The sequence below is a fragment of the Perognathus longimembris genome, chromosome 11 (genome assembly GCF_023159225.1).
Source record: "Perognathus longimembris pacificus isolate PPM17 chromosome 11, ASM2315922v1, whole genome shotgun sequence".
In the NCBI taxonomy this organism is placed as follows: Eukaryota; Metazoa; Chordata; class Mammalia; order Rodentia; family Heteromyidae; genus Perognathus; species Perognathus longimembris.
This window is the reverse complement of record NC_063171.1, coordinates 18,176,134-18,201,050: the sequence shown is the minus strand read 5'-3', so window position 1 is coordinate 18,201,050 and position 24,917 is coordinate 18,176,134. Positions and strand designations below refer to the sequence as shown.

At 35.2% G+C, this 24,917-nt stretch overlaps 1 protein-coding gene and 1 long non-coding RNA gene across 3 annotated transcripts in view; one reads left to right on the top strand and one right to left on the bottom strand.

The window, feature by feature from the left end:
* Positions 1-24,917, bottom strand: part of Edem3 (ER degradation enhancing alpha-mannosidase like protein 3) — a 68,091-nt gene that overhangs the window by 17,692 nt on the left and 25,482 nt on the right. For both annotated transcript variants that reach the window (XM_048357830.1, XM_048357831.1), the window contains exons 7-15: positions 21,637-21,771; positions 19,842-19,947; positions 14,576-14,673; positions 11,937-12,062; positions 11,671-11,754; positions 8,980-9,063; positions 8,375-8,499; positions 2,697-2,862; positions 2,085-2,239 (exon numbers count right to left, since the gene is read on the bottom strand). In XM_048357830.1, the coding sequence (XP_048213787.1) occupies positions 2,085-2,239; positions 2,697-2,862; positions 8,375-8,499; positions 8,980-9,063; positions 11,671-11,754; positions 11,937-12,062; positions 14,576-14,673; positions 19,842-19,947; positions 21,637-21,771 (1,079 nt within the window). The remainder of the gene's footprint in view (positions 1-2,084; positions 2,240-2,696; positions 2,863-8,374; positions 8,500-8,979; positions 9,064-11,670; positions 11,755-11,936; positions 12,063-14,575; positions 14,674-19,841; positions 19,948-21,636; positions 21,772-24,917) is intronic.
* Positions 6,544-24,889, top strand: LOC125359958. Its single transcript, XR_007212625.1, has 3 exons — positions 6,544-6,873; positions 19,157-19,164; positions 24,879-24,889. It is a non-coding gene; the product is annotated as an uncharacterized LOC125359958 (long non-coding RNA).

Sequence of the window (24,917 nt, the reverse complement as noted above, 5' to 3'; positions counted from 1 at the left end):
AGAACAACTTAGGCCTAATCAAAATAGCAAAATTCCTAAGTTTTAAACTAGTAAAACTGAAATAAACTATTTTTACATATAACTTATTAGTAAGTGGTACCACTTTTATATATATTTTCCATTCACAAAAGCATGAGTATCATCCACCTAAGGTGGTACCAGTCAACAGTAAATATCATAATGATTTGAAGGACCAGAATAGATTCGCCAGAGATCTGTTACTAGTGTCTTCCTCCCAAAACACAGGTTTTTCTCCTAATATTTTAAAAGCCAAGCAATACAGATACTATGAATACTGCTGCTCACTTTTAAGTTAACTGATTAACTGATTAATTACTTTTGCTGTACTAAGGATTAAACCCAAGATGTGGTACATGTCAAGCAAACACTTTAGCAATTGAAGCCATACCCCGAAGGTCCTTTGTATTTTCATATATTTTTAATTTTTTTGTTTTTTATTAACATGTATTAATTGTACAAAGGAGTTTCACTGTATTTCTACGCATGCATATCTGTATTTTTGTAATCACAATGACCTCCTCCTCACTCTTTCATATTATCCCATCTTTTACATTTTAAAATAATTTTCCATGAGTTTCATTATCAATTTTGTCTTTGAGATAGGGTCTCCATAACAATCCAGACTAAGTTAGACCTTGCAATTCTGTGTCTCCAGCTCCTGAGTAGCAGGGATTATAGTTGTATGTCATCATATGCTAGGCTGAAAGCTTTTTCCATTTCACCTCTTTGCAATGGCCTTTGCAATTAACTTGAAGAATATGAACTTGTTAAACCAAAGAATTTTTAACAAGTAAGAATAAGTAGAGGGCTGGGAATATGGCCTAGTGGCAAGAGTGCTTGCCTCCTACACATGAAGCTCTCGGTTCGATTCCCCAGCACCACATATATAGAAAACGGCCAGAAGTGGCGCTGTGGCTCAAGTGGCAGAGTGCTAGCCTTGAGCAAAAAGAAGTCAGGGACAGTGCTCAGGCCCTGAGTCCAAGGCCCAGGACTGGCAATAAATACATACATACATACATACATACATACATAAATACATAAATAAATAAATAAATAATAAAAAGTAGACTCTCCAAAAGAAAAATGAAAGCAAAAGAAACATTTGTATTTTCATGTTACAGTAACTGTAGAAATAAGAAAAAAAATTTTTACACATGTAAGACATGTAGAAATATTTGATGAAATTATTATGCTTAAAAATGAGCTACAGCCAGGCACAGGTGCCTCATGCCTGTGATCCCAGCTACTCAGGAAGCTAAAATGTAAGAATCATGGTTCAAATCCAGCCTGGGCAAGAAAGTCTGATACTTTTTTCTCCAGTGCATTACAACAAAGCCAGAAGTGAGGCTGTGGTTCAAATGATAGAGCACTAGCCTTGAGCAAAAAAGGAATTACATTCAGGCCTTGAGTTCAATCCCCAGGACAGGTACACACAGGCCCATACAAACACACAAATAGCTATATAAACTAAAAACATATACACTGTCCACTACTACTGCTTGGTTCATTAAACAAAAATGCACTGAAAACTTCCCTAATAATAAAAGACATTGCTACAACTTAAGGTTTACTATGTAACTCCTAATAATTTGGGGCAGGGGAGTTAAAAAAAAGGGGGGGTTGAAGTTAGGGCACTGCACTTGTTAGGCAGGCACTCCGCCATTTGAGCCATGCCACCAGCCCTTTTTGGATAGGGTCTTATTTTTCTGCCAGTGTCCCCTGGAATGTGAACCTCCTACTTATGTCTTATGCATAGTTAAGATGATAGATAGCATGCACCACCACATCCAGCTAATTTGTTAAAATAGTGTTTTGATAACATGTTGCCTAGGTTAGCCATGAATGGCAATCTTCCTGATTTTGAATTCCTAAATAGCTGGGATTTCATGTGTGAGACATTATGCCCAACCCACTAATAATTTTTCATCAGTGATAACTACATACCTCAATTATCTTTGGTCTAAGTGAATGTCTTCTTGACTGCTATTACATGCTCCTTAAGCTTTCTGTCATTTGCTGAGAATTAAGATTGATATTAACCAATATAAAATAATACATCTTACACTCTGATGATGCCTCTAGGACAGCTCTTATCCACCACATTTTTCAAGGGCTCACGAATGCGTTGAGCATACAATGGATCATGAGGGAAAAGAATCTGAGTATTTGGACAAGTCCAATCAAAATTACTGTCATCCAGTTCCGTATATTCTGAGGTCTACAATATAAAATAATTTTATATAAATAAAAATTATTTTGCTTAACATTATGGTTTAAAAGGGAATATTTAATGATATAAGAGGATATACAGAGTGCAATAAAAGAACATGAAATATAACTTTCCTCCTATCATACATCTATTTCCTGAACTCTAGTTATGGATTACTTTTTGTTTGGAAAAATAAAACAAACAAATAGAAGTAAAAAAGAAAACAGTGCTGGGCTGGGGATATGGCCTAGTGGCAAGAGTGCCTGCCTCATATACATGAGGCCCTGGGTTCGATTCCCCAGCACCACATATACAGAAAATGGCCAGAAGTGGCACGGTGGCTCAAGTGGCAGAGTGCTAGCCTTGAGCAAAAAGAAGCCAGGGACAGTCCTCAGGCCCAGAGTCCAAGCCCCAGGACTGGCCAAAAAAAAAAAAAAGAAAGAAAACAATGCATTTAAAAACTCACTGTGTTCTTCTTAGAGATGCTTTGATTAGTAGTAGAGAGCCAAAGAGGTAACAGATGAGCTTCTGTTGTAAAAATGTAATCTTCTATGTCAAAGATAATGTCTTCTTTATCAGCAAATAACAGATAAAGATATTTAAACATTTCAGCCAAGAAGAAAGAATCCATTCTAAAATGAATAGTTACAAACAAGTATGAGAACCCTAAAACACCAAGTAGAGTCAAGATCAATAGCCATATCTACACCAATTTAGATCGTCCACAGAAATCCAAAATGTACCAACCCTCCCAGTCAAAAATAACCTTGCCCCCAGGGATATTGCAAGAGAACAAAAAAGACAGATGAGCTGCCTACAAACAGGTACATTAAATCTTGCCAACAAGGAAGACAAGATCTTTCTATAGGCCTTCCAAATAGGGCAAGTTCTCCATTTTGTTTATTGAGAACCAATAGCAGAGAAGAAAACCAGATGAATTTTACTTGTGAAACCCTTATAAGAAACTTCAATTCATACTAACAGAACTGGATGAAGGCATACAACTTTGATGACATTTATAATTAGCCAGTTGTGATAAATTAGAAAGCTTATACAACAGTCACTTACAAAGTTACATGAGAAATATACAACACTGTAATTATAACATACTTATAAATGTGTCTTTATAAATTAATGTTATACTGTTTTAATTACATTTAAAAGAAAAATTTAAACAAAATTAAAAGGGTCAAGAAAAGAGCTGGCTGGTATATGGAGTTGTAGTTACATCAAATTTAAATTTACACCTAAATTTCTACCTCCCAAAGCATCCAAGGTTTTGTGCTTGATGTTAGCCAAAAGGCCAGGAGGTGATGTATCCAGGTTGTTGCAATAATAAATACCTTGTAGCTTACTAGACAGACTGCATATTATCAGGCCTCAAGCCAAGCACAACTCCTGGCACATAGTAGGCACTCAATAAATGCTTACCAAATTGAATGCAAGTTTAAACAATGTCAGTAAAGAATGAGCTGGAGAGGCAGAAGACCACAGTAAAGAACATGGGCTTTGGAAACAGATCTTTCTGTAATTAGCTGTGTGGCTGCTGGATACATTAGGACTGTGGCTTTAGCTTATTCTTCTGTAAAAGGAACTAATTAATCAACGCCTAACATTGCTACAGATACCAACTAAGATATGTTTAGTAATATGTAATATGCTAAATATGTCAGTTATTTACATAGCACTTGGCATATGTGAGATCAAAACTAATCTGTCCTTCGTCCACATAACTGGTTTTTTATTTTGGAATAGAAACTCACCTGTAAAAGTTTTAAACTTTTCTGCTTGTTTTGGATGTTGATCTTGACAATACACAAAACTTTGTTGTCAACCTACAATGTACTTATCATAATCTTTTCTGAAAAACTGGCAACTATGTTGAGAACAGTAGACTGATGAACAAGATATTGATATTTGGCAAATTTAAGAACTGATTATACAATATGATTTGTAAACATTTTTAAAATAGTAGTACAGTACATGGTAAAAAATCACTAAAATATGAATCTGGTAAAACTAGCAAGTTGAGTATTTAATCTCATGATCTAATTTTTACTTAAAAACTATAAACATATACATGAAGGCAAACCATAGGCATTAAAAATGTCTAGAACACTAGAATATTATCAAATTATTAACCAGTTAGGTAGAGAAGAATATATTATAAATTTCAGTATTTTTTCTTTTCATTTACATTCTTTTTAGGTTTGCATTTTATCCTGATTTGTGAGGGATGAATTATGGTGATTGATCCAGTTTGGGATCATGTGATCAGAAACAGTGGAAAATCTTGTTCTAAAGGATGTGGGTAAAAGGAAGGTATTTTTGTGATAGATAAGATATTAGGAGCCAGTAATACTTAAATGCCAATATATACAGGATAGTAGAAGAAATTGAGTCTCAACTCACAGAATGGAGGCCCATATATTAATCTACCTCCAAACTCTGTAGGCCCTTCCAAAGATGAAGAATCACAGCAACTTTTATTTATTTTTGCTAAATAAGTTTTTTTTGTTTTTGTTTTTGGCCAGTCCTGGGGCTTGGACTCAGGGCCTGAGCACTGTCCCTGGCTTCTTTTTGCTCAAGGCTAGCACTCTGCCACTTGAGCCACAGCACCACTTCTGGCCGTTTTCTGTATATGTAGTGCTGGGGAATTGAACCCAGGGCCTCATGTATACGCGGCAAGCACTCTTGCCACTAGGCCATATCCCCAGCCCTAAATAAGTATTTATGTTAAATAAATAAATTCTTTTTAGGAACCGATTAAGAAAATATAGGTAGTTTCCACTTGGAGCATATATGAGCTAGAGGATGGTGCAAGTAGACTATAAGGGAATAAGCACTCAAAAGCATAGAGCCTGTATCTGAAAGTTCTCAAGTGTCATGTGATGAAGCACTGGACATGACCTTTTCTAAAAATTTTCCCCATAATTCAAATGAAAAAAATTTAATGTATGTTTCCCAAGCTGAAGATCACTGAAAATGGGTATTTCAGCTAAGAGACTTGACTACTAAAATGATATTCAATCTCTCTTTACAGTCTAGAAACATACATTTTTTTTTTTTTTTGCCAGTCCTGGGCCTTGGACTCAGGGCCTGAGCCACTGTCCCTGGCTTCCTTTTGCTCAAGGCTAGCACTCTGCCACTTGAGCCACAGCGCCACTTCTGGCCATTTTCTGTATATGTGGTGCTGGGGAATCGAACCCAGGGCCTCATGTATACGAGGCAAGCTCTCTTGCCACTAGGCCATATCCCCAGCCCAGAAACATAAAATTTTTAAATTAAAACAATTTTTAAAAATAAAACATAATGAAATTTCTCCAGGGAAAATATAGGTTCTTCTACATTTGTACTAAAAAAAATTAAAGAGAGCTGCTCAAGAGTATAGTGGAGAACATCCACCTGCTGTAGGCTGAAGTATCTGAGACTAATGGGGAAGTCATAAGCTCACTGGGAGTTGAGCAAAATAAACCTGTTAAAAAAATCGAAAGCACTGGGCTGGGAATATGGCCTAGTGGCAAGAGTGCTTGCCTCATATACATGAAGACCTGGGTTCAATTCCCCAGCAACACATATATAGAAAATGGCCAGAAGTGGTGCTGTGGCTCAAGTGGCAGAGTGCTAGCCTTGAGCAAAAAGAAGCCAGGGACAGTGCTCAGGCCCTGAGTCCAGGGCCCAGGACTGGCAAAATAAAATAAAATAAAATAAAATAAAATAAATTGAAAGCACATCTAATAGCAAAGTACAATGAAGACCAGTAGTTCTCAAACAGTACTTGGGCCAAATTCATTTGCTAGGTAAAATGCCCCCCTGAGAAACTGTGAGTTAATGAAGCAGTGGTCTTTACTGGGTAAGTATATACCTATCGCTGCTAATAAAGAGCATTACCCTGTCAGAACCCAGATGGCTGGTGTTTGTTGTCAGACATACCTTTGACTATGTCTAATTATGAATGTTGTTTTGGAGGAAAAGTAGAGTATTTAGAGTGAAAGGGGAGGGCACTAGGGATCAATCAAACTCAGGGCCTCACAAATGCTAGTCAAGCACTTAATCATTAAGCTAGGTTCCCAGCACAGACATACTATAAGACATATCCTATAGTCAATGGACTAACGTAAACAGCTATGATCACAAATCTAGAAACCATCTTATATAAGAATTATGTGCCTGAACACCAGTGGCTCACACCTATTATCCTAGGTATTCAGAAGGCTGAGATCTGAGAGTTTCAGCTCTAGCCAACCTGGGCAAGAAGTCTGTGCTGATCGCTGACCAATGACCAAAAAAAGGCAGAAGTGGAACTGAGGCTCAAGTGGAAGAGTGCTCAGGGACAGTGCCCTGGCACTGAGTTCAAGCTCCAGGACTGGAACCAATAAAATTTGTAATTATTAATATTATTTATTAATTAATAAAACAACTATGTGGCTGGATGGAGGAAAGTAGGATGTTAGATTCTAAAACATGGAATTTGCAACAGAGTAAACCATACCATTCTCTGTAATTCCTCACCCTGTTACCCTTTTTCTACTGTAGGACACATCATATAGTTGTAATGATTTCTTTTCATAACTATTCTAATTCACTAAAAGATATGGAAGGCTATTTCTAATTTATCTTTTCATCCTCAACCTTTTGTTCGAGTGAACTGCCAATATTACAGTTGTCAAAAGCCTATGTGCTTTGATGTAGAGTTTTGACCTTAACTTCACAGTATGACTGACAACACATTCCCTAATTTGTCTTTGCTTTATGTTTTTCATCATTAAAATGAGGGCTATTTTAAGAATCAAATACAAAGTTCTCAGAAGAATATCTAGAGTATAGAAAACTATCCATAAATGTTACAAAGACACAGAGTATATGCTTCCCTCTCTTGCTGTCATCTGTATATCTACAGTTGTTGTCTGTAGGTTCAGAAACCTATTCATTTTTCATGAACTGTGGTCAGGAGAGGGGGTTCCAAGGTTAATTAACTATTATCCAAATACTCTTGACTGAAGGACTAAGGTACAATTGTTATATGATGAGAGTTGTATTTGTCATGGCTTCAGTCCTCTGTCTGAAACTTCTTTCATTTCTTTTGTCTTCTAATTTGTTCATCTTTCAGAATTCTGCAGGAAACTTTCAGTGACTACCAACACTTCCCAACTTGTATTTCATGATATTCCATGTTTCCCAGCACTTACACAATGTTTTAAAAATCTATTTATCTGCCTGCCTTCAATTAATCGGTGAGAGAAAGGGCCTATCTTTATATCTTTAATCCTAAGACATTTGCATAATGCTGGCATATAAGTAATCCCAGTAAATATTTATAGACTGAACATTTCTAATCAAATGAACAAACAGCTTCATTGTTCATTTAAAAGTGGAATAGCCAGATAGAGCATCTTGAAAAACTAGATTGTTTGTAACTATCACAGGGACCAAGTCTCTTTTTTATAGCTTGAGTATTTCATTCTCTTCTCAGGATCTAGTATGTAATGAAACATGAACCACCACGGGTCTTTTCCAGCCCTTGAAATCAGGAGCAGAATAAGAGCTAACCAGATAGTGTTTCTGAAGAATTTTTTTGACAGGATGTACTGAGATTTGAACTACAATTTAAGCCATGCCCCTAACCCTTTGTGATTTCATTTTTGTTTTTATAGATAGGTCTCACGCATTTTCCAGGTTAGCTTCAACCCATATTCCTCCTACCTTCACAACCCAATTAGCTAAGATTATAGTAGTATGTACCACCATCCCTACATTTTTCCTTTAGACGAATTTTTGAATAAACAGGAATCTTAATCTAGGTCTTTAATCATCATTTTGATGAGTGCTAAGATGCTTATATAATATTTACTATTATCCAGGGGAACCGAGAAATATTTTTAATATTTCTGATACTGGTTTGGGTGTATAGTAATTATTAATCTACTTGAGTACCTACTACGCGCCAGATATTATGAAAAAAATACAAACTTTTAAAAACATTTTAAATGAGTCTATCAATCCAAGAGAGCTAAGAAGCAAATGAACTCAAGTTTTACATTCTCAACTTTTCTTAAACATTAAACTCCTCTGAGACCTAACAAGTAATTGTAATCTGTATTGTGTCAGTCACCCTGAAGAAAGGGATGTGAGTGATTCTTTTACCTGTCCTCATGACTTCCAGTACGAACATCCTTCATGGCAGCAAATCCGCAAGGCACTCTAGCATATTTATTTAAATTTTCAATAAGTGTTTTCCCTACTTCAAGGTAGTAAGGATCTCCTGTAGCCTATTAAAAAGGAGAATATATGTATACATATATATATAGCTTATATATTACCATAAACTCATTATTTTATCAAATATTTATTGAGTACCAACTAGATGCCAGGCACTGTATCAGGCACCAGAATGCATATTACCATAGGACCTACATTTGAATTTTTTTTAAATAAACAAATGAAACTGTAAACCTTATCGGTTAGATTAAAATTCTACTGTCTCAGAAGTTGCCTCCTGGAAGAGATGTACTTTAGAAAGCAACCCCAAATACAAAATTTCTTTTTATAAAAAGGTTTACAAAAATATTTTGAAAAGATGTAAGATTTATAGGTCAAGTCTTGCATCTTTCAGTGGCTCAATGCACTAGATAGATGTAAAGTGTGATATATCCAATCATTATAACATTAAATACCATTTACTACTACAAACAAGTAAGAGAGCCATCAGAGAACAGGAAGTAAAAAGCAGAAAGGGTAAATTATCTTACTTTATACAAGAAGTAGGTGCTTTCTGCAAATTCTGGTCTTAAAGGATGTTGAGCCCAATGTACTCTGAAATCTGTAGTAAACGCCTGTGCAAAAACAACACAGAAGTAGGCATCAAAATGTGATTAAAAATAAGTAGTTCTAGAATATATGGAAATATATATTAAGCCATAACAAGTGAAATAAAACATAAATCACAATATATTTTCTATGTAACACTGATTCTTATTGCTAAAAATCAATTCATTCTTGCAAATGATACTTTTTTTTTTTTACCAACTTAATGGTCTACTCTGTAAATAAGCATTTGGGCAAGTACGAAAATCAGGGAAAAATCAAGTTATGAAGCTCAATAATGACAATACATAAGTCCCAATGGTGTATGTAACTGTTTTCGTTTTTTCCTTCTCTCCTTTTTCCATCTAATTATTATCAAGTTCTTAAATTTTCATTTTAAATTTCTTTTACTAACAAACTATATGTATATTGTGATATGTAACATGATGTTTTCATTTTTTGCAAATGTATGAAATGGCTAAATCAAGCTAATTAATATACTTTACTAAACATACCATTGTTTTGGTAATGAGAACACTTAGAATCTACTCTCAACTACTGGAAATTACTTCAAAAAATAGACTACCTAAAATTTACTTAGTAGCATCTAACTATTTTGAAAGAAAAATAAAAGCAGTAGACAAATGAAGACAAGAAGGGGAGGAGAACAATGTAGTCAAAAATCTAATGTGGGGGGGCTGGGGATATGGCCTAGTGGCAAGAGAGCTTGCCTCATATACATGAGGCCCTGGGTTCGATTCCCCAGCACCACATATACAGAAAATGGCCAGAAGTGGCGCTGTGGCTCAAGTGGCAGAGTGCTAGCCTTGAGCAAAAAGAAGCCAGGGACAGTGCTCAGGCCCTGAGTCCAAGCCCCAGGACTGGCAAAAAAAACCACACACACACACACACACACACACACACACAAAATCTAATGTGGGGGCTGGGAATGTGGCTTAGTGGTAGAGTGCTTGCCTAGCATGCATGAAGCCCTGGGTTTGATTCCTCAGTACCACATAAACAGAAAAAGCTGGAAATGGTTCTGTGGCTGAAGTGGTAGAGTGTTAGACCTGAGCAAAAGGAAACCAAGGACAGTGCTCAGGCTGTGAGTTCAAGCCCCAGGACTTCCCCTCCCCCTCAAAAAATTGAATGTATAACCTACAAAAAAAAAAGGTGAGGGAAGGGATGGGTTAAAAGGGGTAGGTGAGAATGATGGAAGGTTAACACTGATCAAGATGCATAGTACTCAAAAACTGCTTTGTTGAATGGCAACTCCTTTGCATAACTACTTAAATATAGTAAAATACATTTAAACTCTAAGAGAAACTAAATAAAATTTAATATGTAATAAAAGTATTTAGTTGAAACCTCATTTTGTTTTACCTGTATAGAAACTTTCTGAAAAGTTTAATCACTTTAGAAAAAAAGCATTGTAAACTGATACAATATGTAGGTATCTCATTAGGGATAGAACAAGGGAATTTGGGAATCAGTAACTACATTTCTCGAAAGACAAAAATATATGCTTTTCAATATCAAAAATCATTAAAAATAATATTAAAATCTCATCCTTTCAGTGTAGCAAGAATGTTTATTACTAATGTGTTTATCCCAAAGGAAGAGTAGCCAAGGGCTGGTGGCTGATGCCCTGTAATCTAAGCTCTTAGGAAGCTGAGATCTGAGGATCATGGCTCAAAGCCAGCCCACACACCAAAGTCCCTAAAGCTCTAATCTCCAATTAAACACGAAAAGGCCAGAGGCAGAGCTCTAGCTCAAGTGGTACAGCGCTAGCTTTGAGCACAAAAGCTCAGAGACAGAGCCCAGGCCCTGAGTTCAAACCCTAAGACTGGAACAACAACAACAAAAAGTAATTCTTAAGTTACCACAAAGATGACCTGATATTCTCCAAATTTCTAGGAAGTATGTGTGACCAGTAAAAGTAAAAGTACAGCTAATTTATATAGTTTCCATTGAGTAAGCTTCAGAAAATAAGTGACAAGATATCCCTACTGGTGGGTATATATGAAAGTTAGAATGAGATACTGTTAAGGCAAAGATATAGCTCAGTGGTAGACTGGCTAATATACAAAAGATCCTGGGTTTGATCTTCAGAATTGCACACACAAACCAAAGAGACAATACAGCAATGGAGTGGGTTAGAGAAGGTTGAGAAGCACTAAATGGATATATATACACATATATGTATATGTACATATACATAATATAATTAAAACAAGCACTATTCTAAATGAGACTTTTCTTAATACATGAAGTTTAGCACAAATATAAAAAAAGAGTAAAAACATGTAAAACTGTGCAATTAACCAACCAGGAAAAAAAAGTTATACAGGTAAGCATGTCCTGAAGATATCATTTTCTAGTTTAAAATTAGCAATGCATAATACATAGGTAAAGGGGCTGGGAAGGTAGCTTAGTAGTAGAGTGCTTGCCTAGCATGCATGAAGCCCTGTGTTCGATTCCTCAGTACCAGATAAACAGAAAAAGCCACAAGTGGTGCTATGGCTCAAGTGGTAGAATGCTAGCCTTGAGCAAAAGAAGCTTAGGAACAGTGCCCAAGCCCCAAGTTCAAGCCCCAGGACTGGCAAAAAAAGGTAAATATAACTTCAAAGACTTACCTCTGGTAGAAAATTGTGTTTTTTAATCACCTGATATAACATTTCATGAGTTTCAATAGCAGGTCTAATATCCCCCTTTAAAACCTAGAAGTAAGCAACAAAAATTAATAAACCATAAGCTAGTTCTATCTATAATCTCTGCGTGAACAAATGTACTCAGAAATCAACTTTGTAATATGACAAAACTTTGTCAATTACTTAGAGATCACAAAGGTGATTAATTAGAATAAATTTTATTTTAACATAAAGAAAACAGTTCTTTCTACCTGTAAGCCTGGAAAAAAGGCAAGTAGGGCATCCATCCAAGTTCGAGCATTCAGCATTGGTTTGTGGATGTGCACATCAAGCAGAAGAGGTGGCTGGCTGATGTACCTCATGATGGCATTGTAGTGCTATAGGATCACAACAATGTGGTCAGGGAAGTAGATGAAAAAATAGGAACTACTCTAAACTCAGAAATTTACAATAAAGAAATTAAGCCTGACTTTATATACATTTATAAGCAAGTTCACTATTTTTCAATTAACTGTGTAAACATTTTAGATGGAAAGAATCTTTCTAAAATATCATACTTCCTTACATCTTCTAAGTCAGATGTAAGACTGTAGTAGAGCACAGAGTATAGCAAAGACAAGGTCCTGATTCTTAACACTAATACATACACACACACACACACACACACACACACACACACACACACAATGTAAAATCATAACTCACAAATAAGAGAACTGGTATAAAGTTAAAGTGACTCAGAAAGAGAATCTGAGGCCCAGTGTGGTATGTACTTATAACATGTGTATTCCAGAGGCTGAAAAAGGACTAAGATCTTGAATAGCTTAGGCTATACAGAGAGACCCTGTCTCAAGAGAAAAAGAAGTCACATGCTTATTACTAAAGACTATATATAATAATATGTGACCTGCTGAGCAAAAAGACCTAAACTGCCTGTCGTCTCTTATGGGAGTAGCCCATGGTGAATAAGTCTTTGTGTCCCTGTGATGCTCTTAGGACCCCTTTGGAATATTGTTGTAGCCTCTAGTAGGTTTTCTCTTGTATCTAGAAAGTTTGGTCCTTTCTCAACATAATAATCTGAGTTTACTATTGCTAGAAATAATGCAACTAATCTCTATCAACATTCCCTATGGCATGCTATCTCTGCTTTTCATGTTCTTAAGAACTCTTCCCATTTCATTCTAGGTATTTCTCCACTTTGAAAAAAGGACAAATTGTGCTAATGAGCCAACAAAAAGTTTACTGTTCTGGAGGCTGAGATCTGAGGATCATGGTTCAAAGCTAGGCCAGGGAAGGAAAGTCTATCAGACTTGAATCTCTAACCATCAGAAAGCCAGAAGTGAAGCTATAATTCAAAATGGTTTGAGCAAAAAGAGTTCAGGGACAGTGCCTAGGCCCTGAGTTCACACCTGGTGACTGACCAAAAAAAAAGTGTGTTGGGGTGGGGGGGGGGGGTGCGGAGGGTTGTGCGCTTTGTAAACAGAATGCTAAAGTGTGTATATTTAGTCTGTATATCCCTTTGTCTGGTAAAGTTTTTCTCTGTTAAGGTTTGTGGTCGTTTAGATAAAATTAATTTTGAATTTTATTTTGAATTATGTTGCTCATTTTCTATTAGGTTGTACATATTTTTCATGTTTGTAAAGACTTTTCAAGTAACTGTCAAATGTTTATTATGAATATCTTAGTGAACTGTTGTTGGGTGAATACTTTTTTGGTCTTAACTGCTTCGTTTGAATAAAATAAAGTTTATTAAGAAAAAGTTTCCTATTCTAAATTGCCTCAAGAATTTTCTTTCATTATTATAATTGAAGAACTGAGTTCCTCAATTTTAACTTTGATTTAGAATTGAACCCAGAGTAGGCATGTGCTCAAGCCCACACCCTTAGCCTACAAGAAGTCCTGTTATAATCAAATAATACATGTAATAGTACTGTTAAAGCATCTGACAGGTAACTTATTAGTTTTAATATGTTGTTTTTATTGTTTTGCTAATTTGTTAATCATTCTTATTTAGCATCTGCCATGTTAATGACTTCCTCTAATAACTTTTGTACATAGCTGTTCATTTAATCTTCCCAATTACATTTAAAAAGCACTAGTACACCCACTTTGAGAAATAAAGACAGTTGCTTGCATAAGTTCACAAAACCAAGAAGTGGTACAGGCAAGACTTAGACCAGGCTATCTTGTCTGCTTTTTACTACAATATTACAAAGCTTCATGTATATAATGTGGGTGCACTGGTGAGTGGGCAAAAGAAAAAAGTATGTTATATTTGAAATAATATAGTGATATTACTAATTACATTAATTACACAATACTACCTATTATAATTATACTAATAATTATTACATTAATTTTTGTTTGTATCAATAACAGAGGTAATTCACTTGCATTCAACAACCCTACCCATTTCCAAAAGTTTATGTCTATGGTTCTGAATCAGTTTTAACACTTAAGACCCACTTTCGAAATGTATACTTAGTGCCTCAAAGTCTCAAAAACCCTATTTGAACTGATCAAGGACCAGGCCAAATTTCCAACATTTCATACAGAATTGGAGAAAGCCAACTATAACTTATTTCAATAATTGCCTTTCATGTATAAAAGGTTAGGTAAAAGTTAAAGCTAAATATCTTATCACTTACTGGCAGATTTAGATAATTTCTAAATAAAAGATGAAAACAAAACTACTTTGAAACAATATATATTGGATTAAATAATATAAAATATATATAACATATTGGAATACATACAAATTTTGGCATGTCCCTGTCTAGTATCATCAAGTTAAATTATAAATAAGATGTTACATAAATAAGTGATTAGTTTCTATCAAAATCTGTAGATGAAGCTAGTATAAAATTAATAGAAAACTGGACCAACTTACTGTATTAAATCTTTCCAGAAAACTGTCATCTCCAAGCAAGACATAGGCTTTCAAGAGATACTCATAATATGAATCAATCCCTGCTCCAACTCCACTATCTGCAGAAAATGCATATTAATGATACTTCATTAAATAAGTCCTAAAAATTATTTAGGGTACAAAGGAGGGCTACTAGTACACCAACACTGAAAAATAAGCCTAAACATGAAATTATTTAAAGTAAAAATTATATTTACAGAAATATTAATCCTACTACATGAGTTATAGTTCTTTTGCTGACAACAGTTGGTTTTAAAAAATATTAATTTTCAAAATTAGTTTTGACGGTCTTACTTGAAACAGGAGGTATGGTATTAGAAAATATGAAGCAACATGAATTAGCAAATATATGAAGTGGTAGGAATTAGGTTAACAGCAATTGCAATTGTAAAGAGATACATAAAAGAAGAATCTTTTTTTTTTTTTTTTTTTTTTGCCAGTCCTGGGGCTTGGACCCTGGCTTCTTTTTGCTCAAGGCTAGCTCTCTACCTCTTGAGCCACAGAGCTACTTCCAGCTTTTTCTGTTTATGTGGTGCTGAGGAATCGAACCAGGGCTTCATGCATGCTAGGCAAACACTCTACTGCTAAGCCACATTCCCAGCTCCCAGAATCAAATATTTTAAAAACAATTGTTAGCAAGAAAAAAAATAAGATTTTATATTGAAGTGACCCAAAAAATATGAAAAGGAGAAAACCAAAACAAAGTTATAGTGGTAGTTTTAGAATGTCTTCCTCGGATTTTTTTCTTTGATCTTTATAAATTCTACAGGGAAAAAAAAAAGAGATCACTTATTAGGACATGAAAATACAAACGGCAACCTGGCGCTGTTGGCTCACTCCTATAATCCTAACTACTCAGGAGGCTGAGATCTGAGGATCACAGTTCAAAGCCAGACTGGGTAAATTCGTCTCTAACCACCAAAGCTGGAAGTGGAGCTGTTGTTCAAGTGATAGAACACTCACAGTTCAAAGCCAGACTGGGTAAATTCGTCTCTAACCACCAAAGCTGGAAGTGGAGCTGTTGTTCAAGTGATAGAACACTAGCCTTGAGCAAAATAGCTCAGGGACAGCACCCAAGTCCTGAGTTCAAGCTCCAGGAGTGACACACACACACACACACACACACACACACACACACACACGAACGAACGGGGCATCAAATTTTTTACCAGGAAGGAAGAAGACAAGAGAGCTGTCTTTTCAAACTTGAAGAAAGATAACTTAAACCAAAATTTGTATACAGCCAAACTATCACTCAAATATGAAAGCAAAATAAAATCATTAAACATATTTGACTTTAGCTATTACAAAAACCTATTGAAAACAGTTTGGAATGAAATTAAATCATCTCTGGATATCTGTAGGAGTTTGATTTCAGGACTCTGTGAATACCAAAATAAACGCATGTGCAAGGGCTGGGAATGTGGCCTAGCAGTAGAGTGCTTGCTTAGCATGCATGAAGCCCTGGGTTCAATTCCTCAGTACCACATAAACAAAAAGCTGGAAATGGTGCTGTGGCTCAAGTGGTAGAGCACTAGCCTTGAGCAAAAGAGAGTTCAGGAACAGTGCCAAGGCCTCTGAGTTCAGTCCCAGGACTGGCAAAAAAAATTTAAAAAATTAAAATAAAAGCATGTACAAATCTCTTATATAAAATGGTTTAGTACTTGCATACAACCCATGCTCATTTGTTTATATACCCTAAAATCATATCCACATTACTAACAATTCCTAGTCTACCTTAAATATATTTATTCTTTCTTTTTTTTTTTTTGGCCAGTCCTGGGGCTTGGACTCTGGGCCTGAGCACTGTCCCTGGCTTCTTTTTGCTCAAGGCTAGCACTCTGCCACTTGAGCCACAGCGCCACTTCTGGCCATTTTCTGTATATGTGGTGCTGGGGAATCGAACCCAGGGCCTCATGTATATGAGGCAGGCACTCTTGCCACTAGGCCATATCCCCAGCCCTACCTTAAATATAAATGGTTATGATTTTGTATTGCTGAGGGAATGACAAGAATAAAGAAAATTGAAGGTTTATTAATACAGATGAAATTTGTTTTTCCCATCTTTCAACTCTAAATCCCTAAAAGAACCCACAGATATAGAGGGCAAATTTACTTAAAAGACAAAACCCAGACATTATAAGCAATTTAGAAAGTGTAAGTAAATAAATACCAGTTAGATTGTTTACTTTAAATTGGTAAAAAAAAAAAGTAGAGAAGGAAGGAGGGATAGTGATACACACAGAGAACATTAATGAAAAAGATAAAATAAAAAACAAAATACTGATATAACACCAATGGAAGGGATAAAAGCTGGAGTAGAAGGAGAAGAGCATATCAATGCTTAGGTTTTCAGGAGAAAACAGAAAAACAGATGTGATGGTACATGCCTGTAAACTCCACAGGAAGTGAAGACAATCAAGGCCAGCCTAGTAGCAAAATAAACTGGGTGTAGTAGCACACACCTAAGGTCCTACCTACTCAACAGGCAGAGGTAGGAGGAGTGCTGTCTTAGGCCAGTCTAACAAAAGCAAGAGACTCTATGTGAAAAACATGTGGCAGAGAGCACTTGCTTAGTTAATTTTGAGAGACTGAGTTCAATCCTCATACTAACGGAAAAAAAAAAAAAGATAAACCCTAAAAGATCTATCTATCTATCTATCTATCTATCTATCTATCTATCTATCTACCTACCTACCTACCTACCTACCTACCTACCTATCTATCTATCTACTTCTAAAAATCTTTAGGGCACAAATGAGGGCTACTAGTACAACAACAACAGATATATTTCTCTATATAAATGACATATATTAAAATATCATTAAAATAGTTTAAGTCTAAATATATTCTAAATAGCAGTAGCAAATGGACTCAACTCAATAATTAAAAGAAACTGACAAAATGAATTGAAATATAATTTGTAAAAGACACATAATCATAAGTATCTGTAAAGACTGAAAGAGATGAAAACAGGCATATTAGGCAATTCTACGCAAGATAAAGGAGGCATGTATGAAATGTCAATGAAATAACTTTGTACATTTAATACATGCTTAAAAAACTAAGAAGGTTGACATACATAGACTTCTACATACATTAATTGGGGAAAAAACTATTTTTATTCTTAAGTAGATATGGCGCATTTACAGAAACTGACCATGTTCTAGAACATAAAGAACGTGTTATTAAACTTCACAGGTGTCACACTGATTGTAAGTATACATAAAATACAGAGCATTGAATTCTGAATATTTTAAATTCTCCTGTGTTTGTGAAAAGTACTGTTAACCCCTCAAAGAAAGGAGATATCTAAGAGAACCAGTTCACCACATTACAGACTCAGAATGTCATTATTCATAATGCTCTGAAATTCTTAGTATCAAAATCAATGTCTTTTAGACTTCTTAAGTAAAGGTATTTAAAATATTAATAATAAGAGACTGACAAATAACAGTGAAAATGAAATCATAAATTGGTATATGCAATATATAAACTGACTTACTCAGCATATTTAGAAAAGTTTTCTATCTTTAAACACATTTTAACTCAATAACAAATGAAAAAAACACAAGAATATACACAATCTAAAAACAAAGAAACACATGTGGCCAACAAATATGAAGAAATGTTCAACCTCACTAGTAATTTAAAGAAATGCCAAATCCAATTACAATTTGTTATCAGTTGGACACTCTAGCTAGGCAAAAAACTTTAATGATCTGACAATATACAATGTTAGAGATGTTGAGCTAGGGATATGGCCTAGTGGCAAGAGTGCTTGCCTCATATACACGAAGCCCTGGGTTCAATTCCCCAGCACAACATATACAGAAAACAGCCAGAAGTGGCACTGTGGCTCAAGTGGTAGAGTGCTAGCTTTGAGCAAAAAGAAGCCAGGGACAGTGCTCAGGCCCTGAGTCCAAGCCTCAGGACTGGCAAAAAAAAAAAAAAAAAAGAGAGAGATGTTGAAACACAGGATGCTCTTACATATTGTTAGTGAAAGTACATTGGTGGTAAAAAAAAAATGATTTGGGATTTGTAATTATCTCCTTAAATTGAGTACTAAGTAACCACATGATGATCAAATTAATAATTAAATACTTTACTTAGTCCTTTTTTAATTTTAGACATATATAACATAAACCTTTGGAAAATACAGTAAAATATACTTTGGAAGATAATCTCATAGAAGTACTCAAATGTATTTCCATTTTTCAATGTTTGTTTTATATAGGGGACTTTTAAAATATAAAATCAGATTCTTACTGGGTGCCAGTAGCTCACACCTGATATTCTAGCTACTTGGTAGACACAGAGCAGGAGGATCACAAGTTAGCCCAGGCATAAAGTTGATGAAGCCTCCATCTCATCAACTTTAAGCCTAATAGTTGGGCATGGTGGTGTACACTTGTTATCCTAGCTATACTGGGGGCTGAGATCACAAGGACCAATGTTCCAGGCCACTTTGAGCCTAGAAATACACTATCTCAACAGAAAAGGCTGCCATAATGGTACATGCTTGTCAACAGAAAAAGCTAGGTGTAGTGGTATAATATGCTGTCAACTCTGCTACAGTGGAAACAGGAGGACTTGCCAGAACATCCCGGGCAAAAAGGAGGACCTTATCTTAAAAATAACCAGAACATAATGGGTTAGAGATGTGGCTAAAGTGGTAGAATATTTACCTAGCAAATACAAAGCCCAGAGTTCAAACCCCAGGTAGCCCCTCAAATCACATTCTTTACAAAGTAACACATAATATTAGTTCAAATAACACTGCTATTTGTTCATTTCCTTGTTTCCAATTCTTCTTAATAACTTAATATTCTAACATTGATGGCTTTTATTGATGATCTGTTAACCTGTTTGCCAGTATTATAAATGAATACATGATAAAATTTTGGAAACTGTTTTCTATAGTTTGTATTACTTTCTTCAAGCCAGATTCTCAGAAGTAAAATTAATAATCAAAGGGACTAACATCGATTATAATAGTATCATTAAATCTATACATTAAAGTATACCTTGCTGTGAGATATCTGTGATACTGAGTCTACTTCTCAAAGAAATAAACTTATGTTTCACCTATACTCTATATTTATAAATGACATATGGCCCAACGCATGAAGTAAAATATTGTACCAAAGAAAATTTTAACTAATAAAAATAGTTTATTTCCCAACCAGGATGTGAAGGTCTGACTTTAAAAACCTAATTTACATACCTTTTCGTACCCAATCTCCAGTATGAATGTTGATAGTCACACCTACTAAATTACTACTCCGCTGTCTCTTCTCCCAGAGAAAATCAAGAGCTTTTCGTGCATATTCCTGTAATTAAAAAAGCAATCTTGCTTGAAACTGTATGACTCTAGCAAAAAGGAACAAACATGAACCAAAGGCCCATAAACTATTTTAAAGATCAAGAAAATTCCTATAATAATCATTTATAATCAAAATTTCCTGAAAGTCATATCTTTCTTGGCTCTTTTCCAGTCAGTCTAGTTAAGGATTCTAAATAGACTGTTCCGTGTGAGAGATTCCACTTGGCAGCCATTTGGGTTCATCCAGTCTTGTAGCACAGATTTGTTCATATTCACACACATGTACTATTAAATCATGTCAATTGCTGGCATAATTAAATATACTTAAGATAATGTCTATCATTTGAACACAAAGGAATATCTTAACACTCTTATTTTGTGAGTAAATCATCTACTTGGCTACTGAATATTTGGTAGAAAATAAAATATAGCTTTATGGTAAATTTTACTTTTTCATTTAGTTTTACTTATTCCTACTAACTCTAAATGATTTCTGATCAATTTTTTTGCTTTAGATGAAAAGATCTCATAAAATGTAAAGGAAAAGGATGTGTATAAGTAAGTCTTTAAGTTTTAGAGTATGAACCTGTTTGGGATTATAGAATAACACTATTAAAAAACAAAACAAAACATTACACTAGCTGGGTGCCGATGGCTCACATCTGTAATTCAACGTACTAAGGAGGCTGAGATTTGAGGTTTGTAATTTGAAGCCCACCCAGTCAGGAAAGTCTGTGAGCCTATTATCTCCTAATAAAATTCATCCAAAAAGCTGGAAGTGGAGCTACTGTTCAAGTGGTACAGCACTAGCCTTGAGCAAAAGAACGCAACAGCACCCTGTCCCAAAATTCAAGCCCCAAGACTGGCATGCAAGCACATATGCACGCACACACAGCATTAAACTAAATTCACATTGCGGTATAAGAATATAGTATAAAATAGTTTTAATTGTAGATTTAACCTCAGTCAACAAGGTAACCAATAAAACATGATCAATTGGTCCTCAAGGCATTTGAACAAATAGACATATGCACACACAAAGAACATTTCACTTCTGTACTTATATTCATATCCACTGTCTGTTGTTGGTATGTACTTCTATTTCTGCTCTGTCCGTGTATATAATTTATTGGGTTCTTAAAAATTCACCTAGTCTTATGTCTAAAAAAGAGGTGGTCGAACAACTCTTACACTCTGATGACGTTTAATAGAATTTGTTTTTAAGTGTCAGACCACAGCTAAATCACAATTAACTATGTAAAAGATATTGTCTTTTGGATAATAAATAACATTTCCCATGGAGTATGCAAACTTACAGTACTCTCAATTAAGATTTACATGCAAACACTACAATTTGAAAAACATAGTAAAGACTTCAAATAAAACATAGTATTTCACATTAGGATGTCATATCAAGGAGCCATCAAATTGATAAAAATACAGGTAAAAAACCTAAGAAAACTAAAACTTCACAGTTTGTGAACAAAATATCAGCTTGTATTTAATATTATATTTAATGTAGCCAACAAAGATTTGTTTTTGACAATTAAAAAATATATAACAAAATTTAGATAAAAAGCTTATGAAAATAATAGTAATTCTCTAACTGGTAATCCTAATACTTAACCAATGAATAATAAATACTAAGTTCGCAATGCCCAATACCCAGAAAATCAAAGATCAAAGAAAAGCAAACCTCAAATATTGTTGCTCCTGTGAATCGACTTAAAGCTGCAAATTCAAGGATCAAGGTACCTGCACAAGCCGTACAAGTATCTGTCTCTGTTCCAGTCCGGGCCTCTGGTTTTCTGATGCCAAACTTCAAATTAATCTGAATACAACATGGTTAATCTAATTAGCAAATGCCAACAGATAGTATTATTTCTAATAAGTTATCTCAATCATGTTTTCTTAAAAACAATCTGCTGATCTTTGTGATTTTTCAATGATCAGTGAAATATATTCTAAGTATACCATATTTATGGGGAAAGTAAGTTTTCATTTAATTCCTTTTCTTGATGATATTAAAATGCAATATCATTACAGCAGTGACAGAAAATTCCTTCCATAACAATCTTTTTCACCCCATCTCCACTCAAATTCATAAGGATCTTTGCCATTATTACCCTAAGTTATTAAGACCATTAAAACTAACAAACTTGGGGCTGGGGATATGGCCTAGTGGCAAGAGTGCTTGCCTCGTATACATGAGGCCCTGGGTTCGATTCCCTAGCACCACATATACAGAAAATGGCCAGAAGTGGCGCTGTGGCTCAAGTGGCAGAGCGCTAGCCTTGAGCAAGAAGAAGCCAGGGACAGTGCTCCGGCCCTGAGTCCAAGCCCCAGGACTGGCCAAAAAAAAAAAAAAAACTAACAAACTTAAAAACTCAAATTTTTAAAAATTAGCTATAGTAATTACACCAAGAAAAAGTATAATAATTAATGCATATTTTCAATAAAGATCAACAGTAAATAGTATTTTCTTGTTCTATTAATTACTAAAATCAACTGATCAATACCTATTAATTACAAACTATCTACTATGGTAAGGTATTAAAAAAGATCTGTTGGGGGTCTGGGGATATGGCCTAGTGGCTAGAGTGCCTGCCTCGTATTCATGAGGCCCTGGGTTCAATTCCCCAGCACCACATATACAGAAAATGGCCAGAAGTGGCGCTGTGGCTCAAGTGGCAGAGTGCTAGCCTTGAGCAAAAAGAAGCCAGGGACAGTGCTCAGGCCCTGAGTCCAAGCCCCAGGACTGGCCAAAAAAAAAAAAAAAAGATCTGTTGGCTTGCTTAAAATCCAAAGTAAATAAAACAGATATATGTAAAAGAGATAATAAGTTCATGGAAAGTCATCAATAAGTGCTAAGCAAAACAAACTGAAAAAAATATATATATATATAATTTAGGAGAGAAAATAATCAGTATATTGGGAGTAGTAATCTAAAAATCATAAAACTCAGAGAAAGTCATGAGAAAGCAAAAGCAAGACAGAAAAAAATAAACATTCATATCCCACTTATAGTATCTTTTACCCAAAGTACTTTGAACTACTAGCATTTTAACTTTATTAAAAAAATATTCAAGCTGGCTCATGCTTGTAATCCTAGCTACTTAGGAGACTGAGATCTGAGGATCACGAGCAGGAATCCAGCCCAGGCAGTAAAGTCTGTGAGATTCTTATCTCCAATTGATCCCCAGAAAACCAGAAGTGGCACTGTGGCTCAAAGAAATGGTAGAGCATTAGCCTTGAGTGAAAGAGCTCAGGGACAGAGCCCAGGCCCTGAGTTTAAGCCCCATGACCAAAACAAAGCAATATATATATACATACACATATATACATATATACAAAAGATAGACAGAAAGGAAGGGAGGGAAGGAGGGAAGGAGGGAAGGAGGGAGGGAGGGAGGGAGAGAGGAAGGGAGGGAGGGAAATATATTCAGGATGTACCTATATTGAATTACAGCCTATTATCCCAAGATGGTTGCTACAAAATTATGTAAAAAGACTATATATTAATACAACTACTAGTACTATCAGCTAATTTCCATCTTTTACCTTGAAGGTAAGTAGCAATAAACAATTTCTAAAAGCAAAGCCAACATGTAGTTTTTGTTTATTTTGGGGTTATTTGCCAGTCCTCACCTCAGGGCCTGGGTGCTGTCTCAGAGCTTTTGTGATCAAGGCTAACCACTTGAGCCACAGCTCTTTTGGTAGTTTGTTGGAGATAAGAGTCACATCAGCTTTCTTGGCCAAGCTGACTTCAAACTGCAATCCTCAGATCTCAGCTTCCTTAGTAGCTAGGATTATAGGCATGAACCAGTGGTACCCAGCCTAAAATACATTTTTTTTTTTTTTTTGCCACCAGAAGACATTATCCAGGGATGACAGAATCATGCTTGTTTTTGTTGTTTATGGACATCTGAGAAAGAAACTGGTAAGTTCCTCTTCTCACTAAGTCTCTAATGGTAATAGCTCCCAACAAATACTATGAATGTCAGAAACAAAGCGCTTATTATTATTACTTTACTTACTTCAATGGTTTAAAATGAAGATATAAAAGTATAATACAGGTTTTATACTTGGAAAAATTTGGAATCTGGTGTTTTTTGATTTGTGAATCACAAAAATAAATTTTAAAACTCTTGTTGAAAGGCCAAAAGTAAATTATCTATACTAAACCTGTCTGCACTATGAAATAACAAAGAAATTCTCATTTTAAATGACCAATATGGGGACCAATATGGGAAAATATGGTTCCTTACGAAATTGACAAATGAATGGCAACATATAATGCTGATAACAGTACAATGGCATATGCACCAAGAAAGTGAAAAAGAATCTCTTGGAGAGCAATTCAGCATAAGTACTCAAATTCTTCCTAACTCCCTACAATGTAACATATTTCCTCTTCTAATTATGTTATAATTAAATTATATTGGCTCCAATATCATAGCAGCAATAAAAAAAGGAAAAAAGTTTAAGACCTTGGTAATGGCTGAGATCTTTGACTTAGCTAAAAGGGAAAGAACAATGTTATAATGAAACAAATCAGAAGAGAGAGCTCTTTTTATCTACAACCGCTTCCTTCCTTCTGTTTTAAATATGAAATTTTCTGGGAGGGAACAAAACAAAATCCAACAAAGCCTTCTAGACTGAGTGCTGCTACCTTTCTTTAAACTATTAATACATATCAACTTCCTTGAGGTTTTTAGAACATCTCCTTCTTTTGAAGCCTCTTTTTGGATTTTACAATTCTATCTGCTACAATATGGTTTGCCTCCCAAATCTCTGAGCTCTCCTTTCCACTATGTAGTCATCATGACCCATCTGTGCAGTATTCACTATTTAGCCTCTCCTTTTGAGAGTAACACCTACCTACTATCACTGCTTCAAACATAACTTTGGCACCAACAATTCAGGCCTACATCCTAGCCTGGCATATCTTTCTTCTTTCTGAAGCATAATCTAATC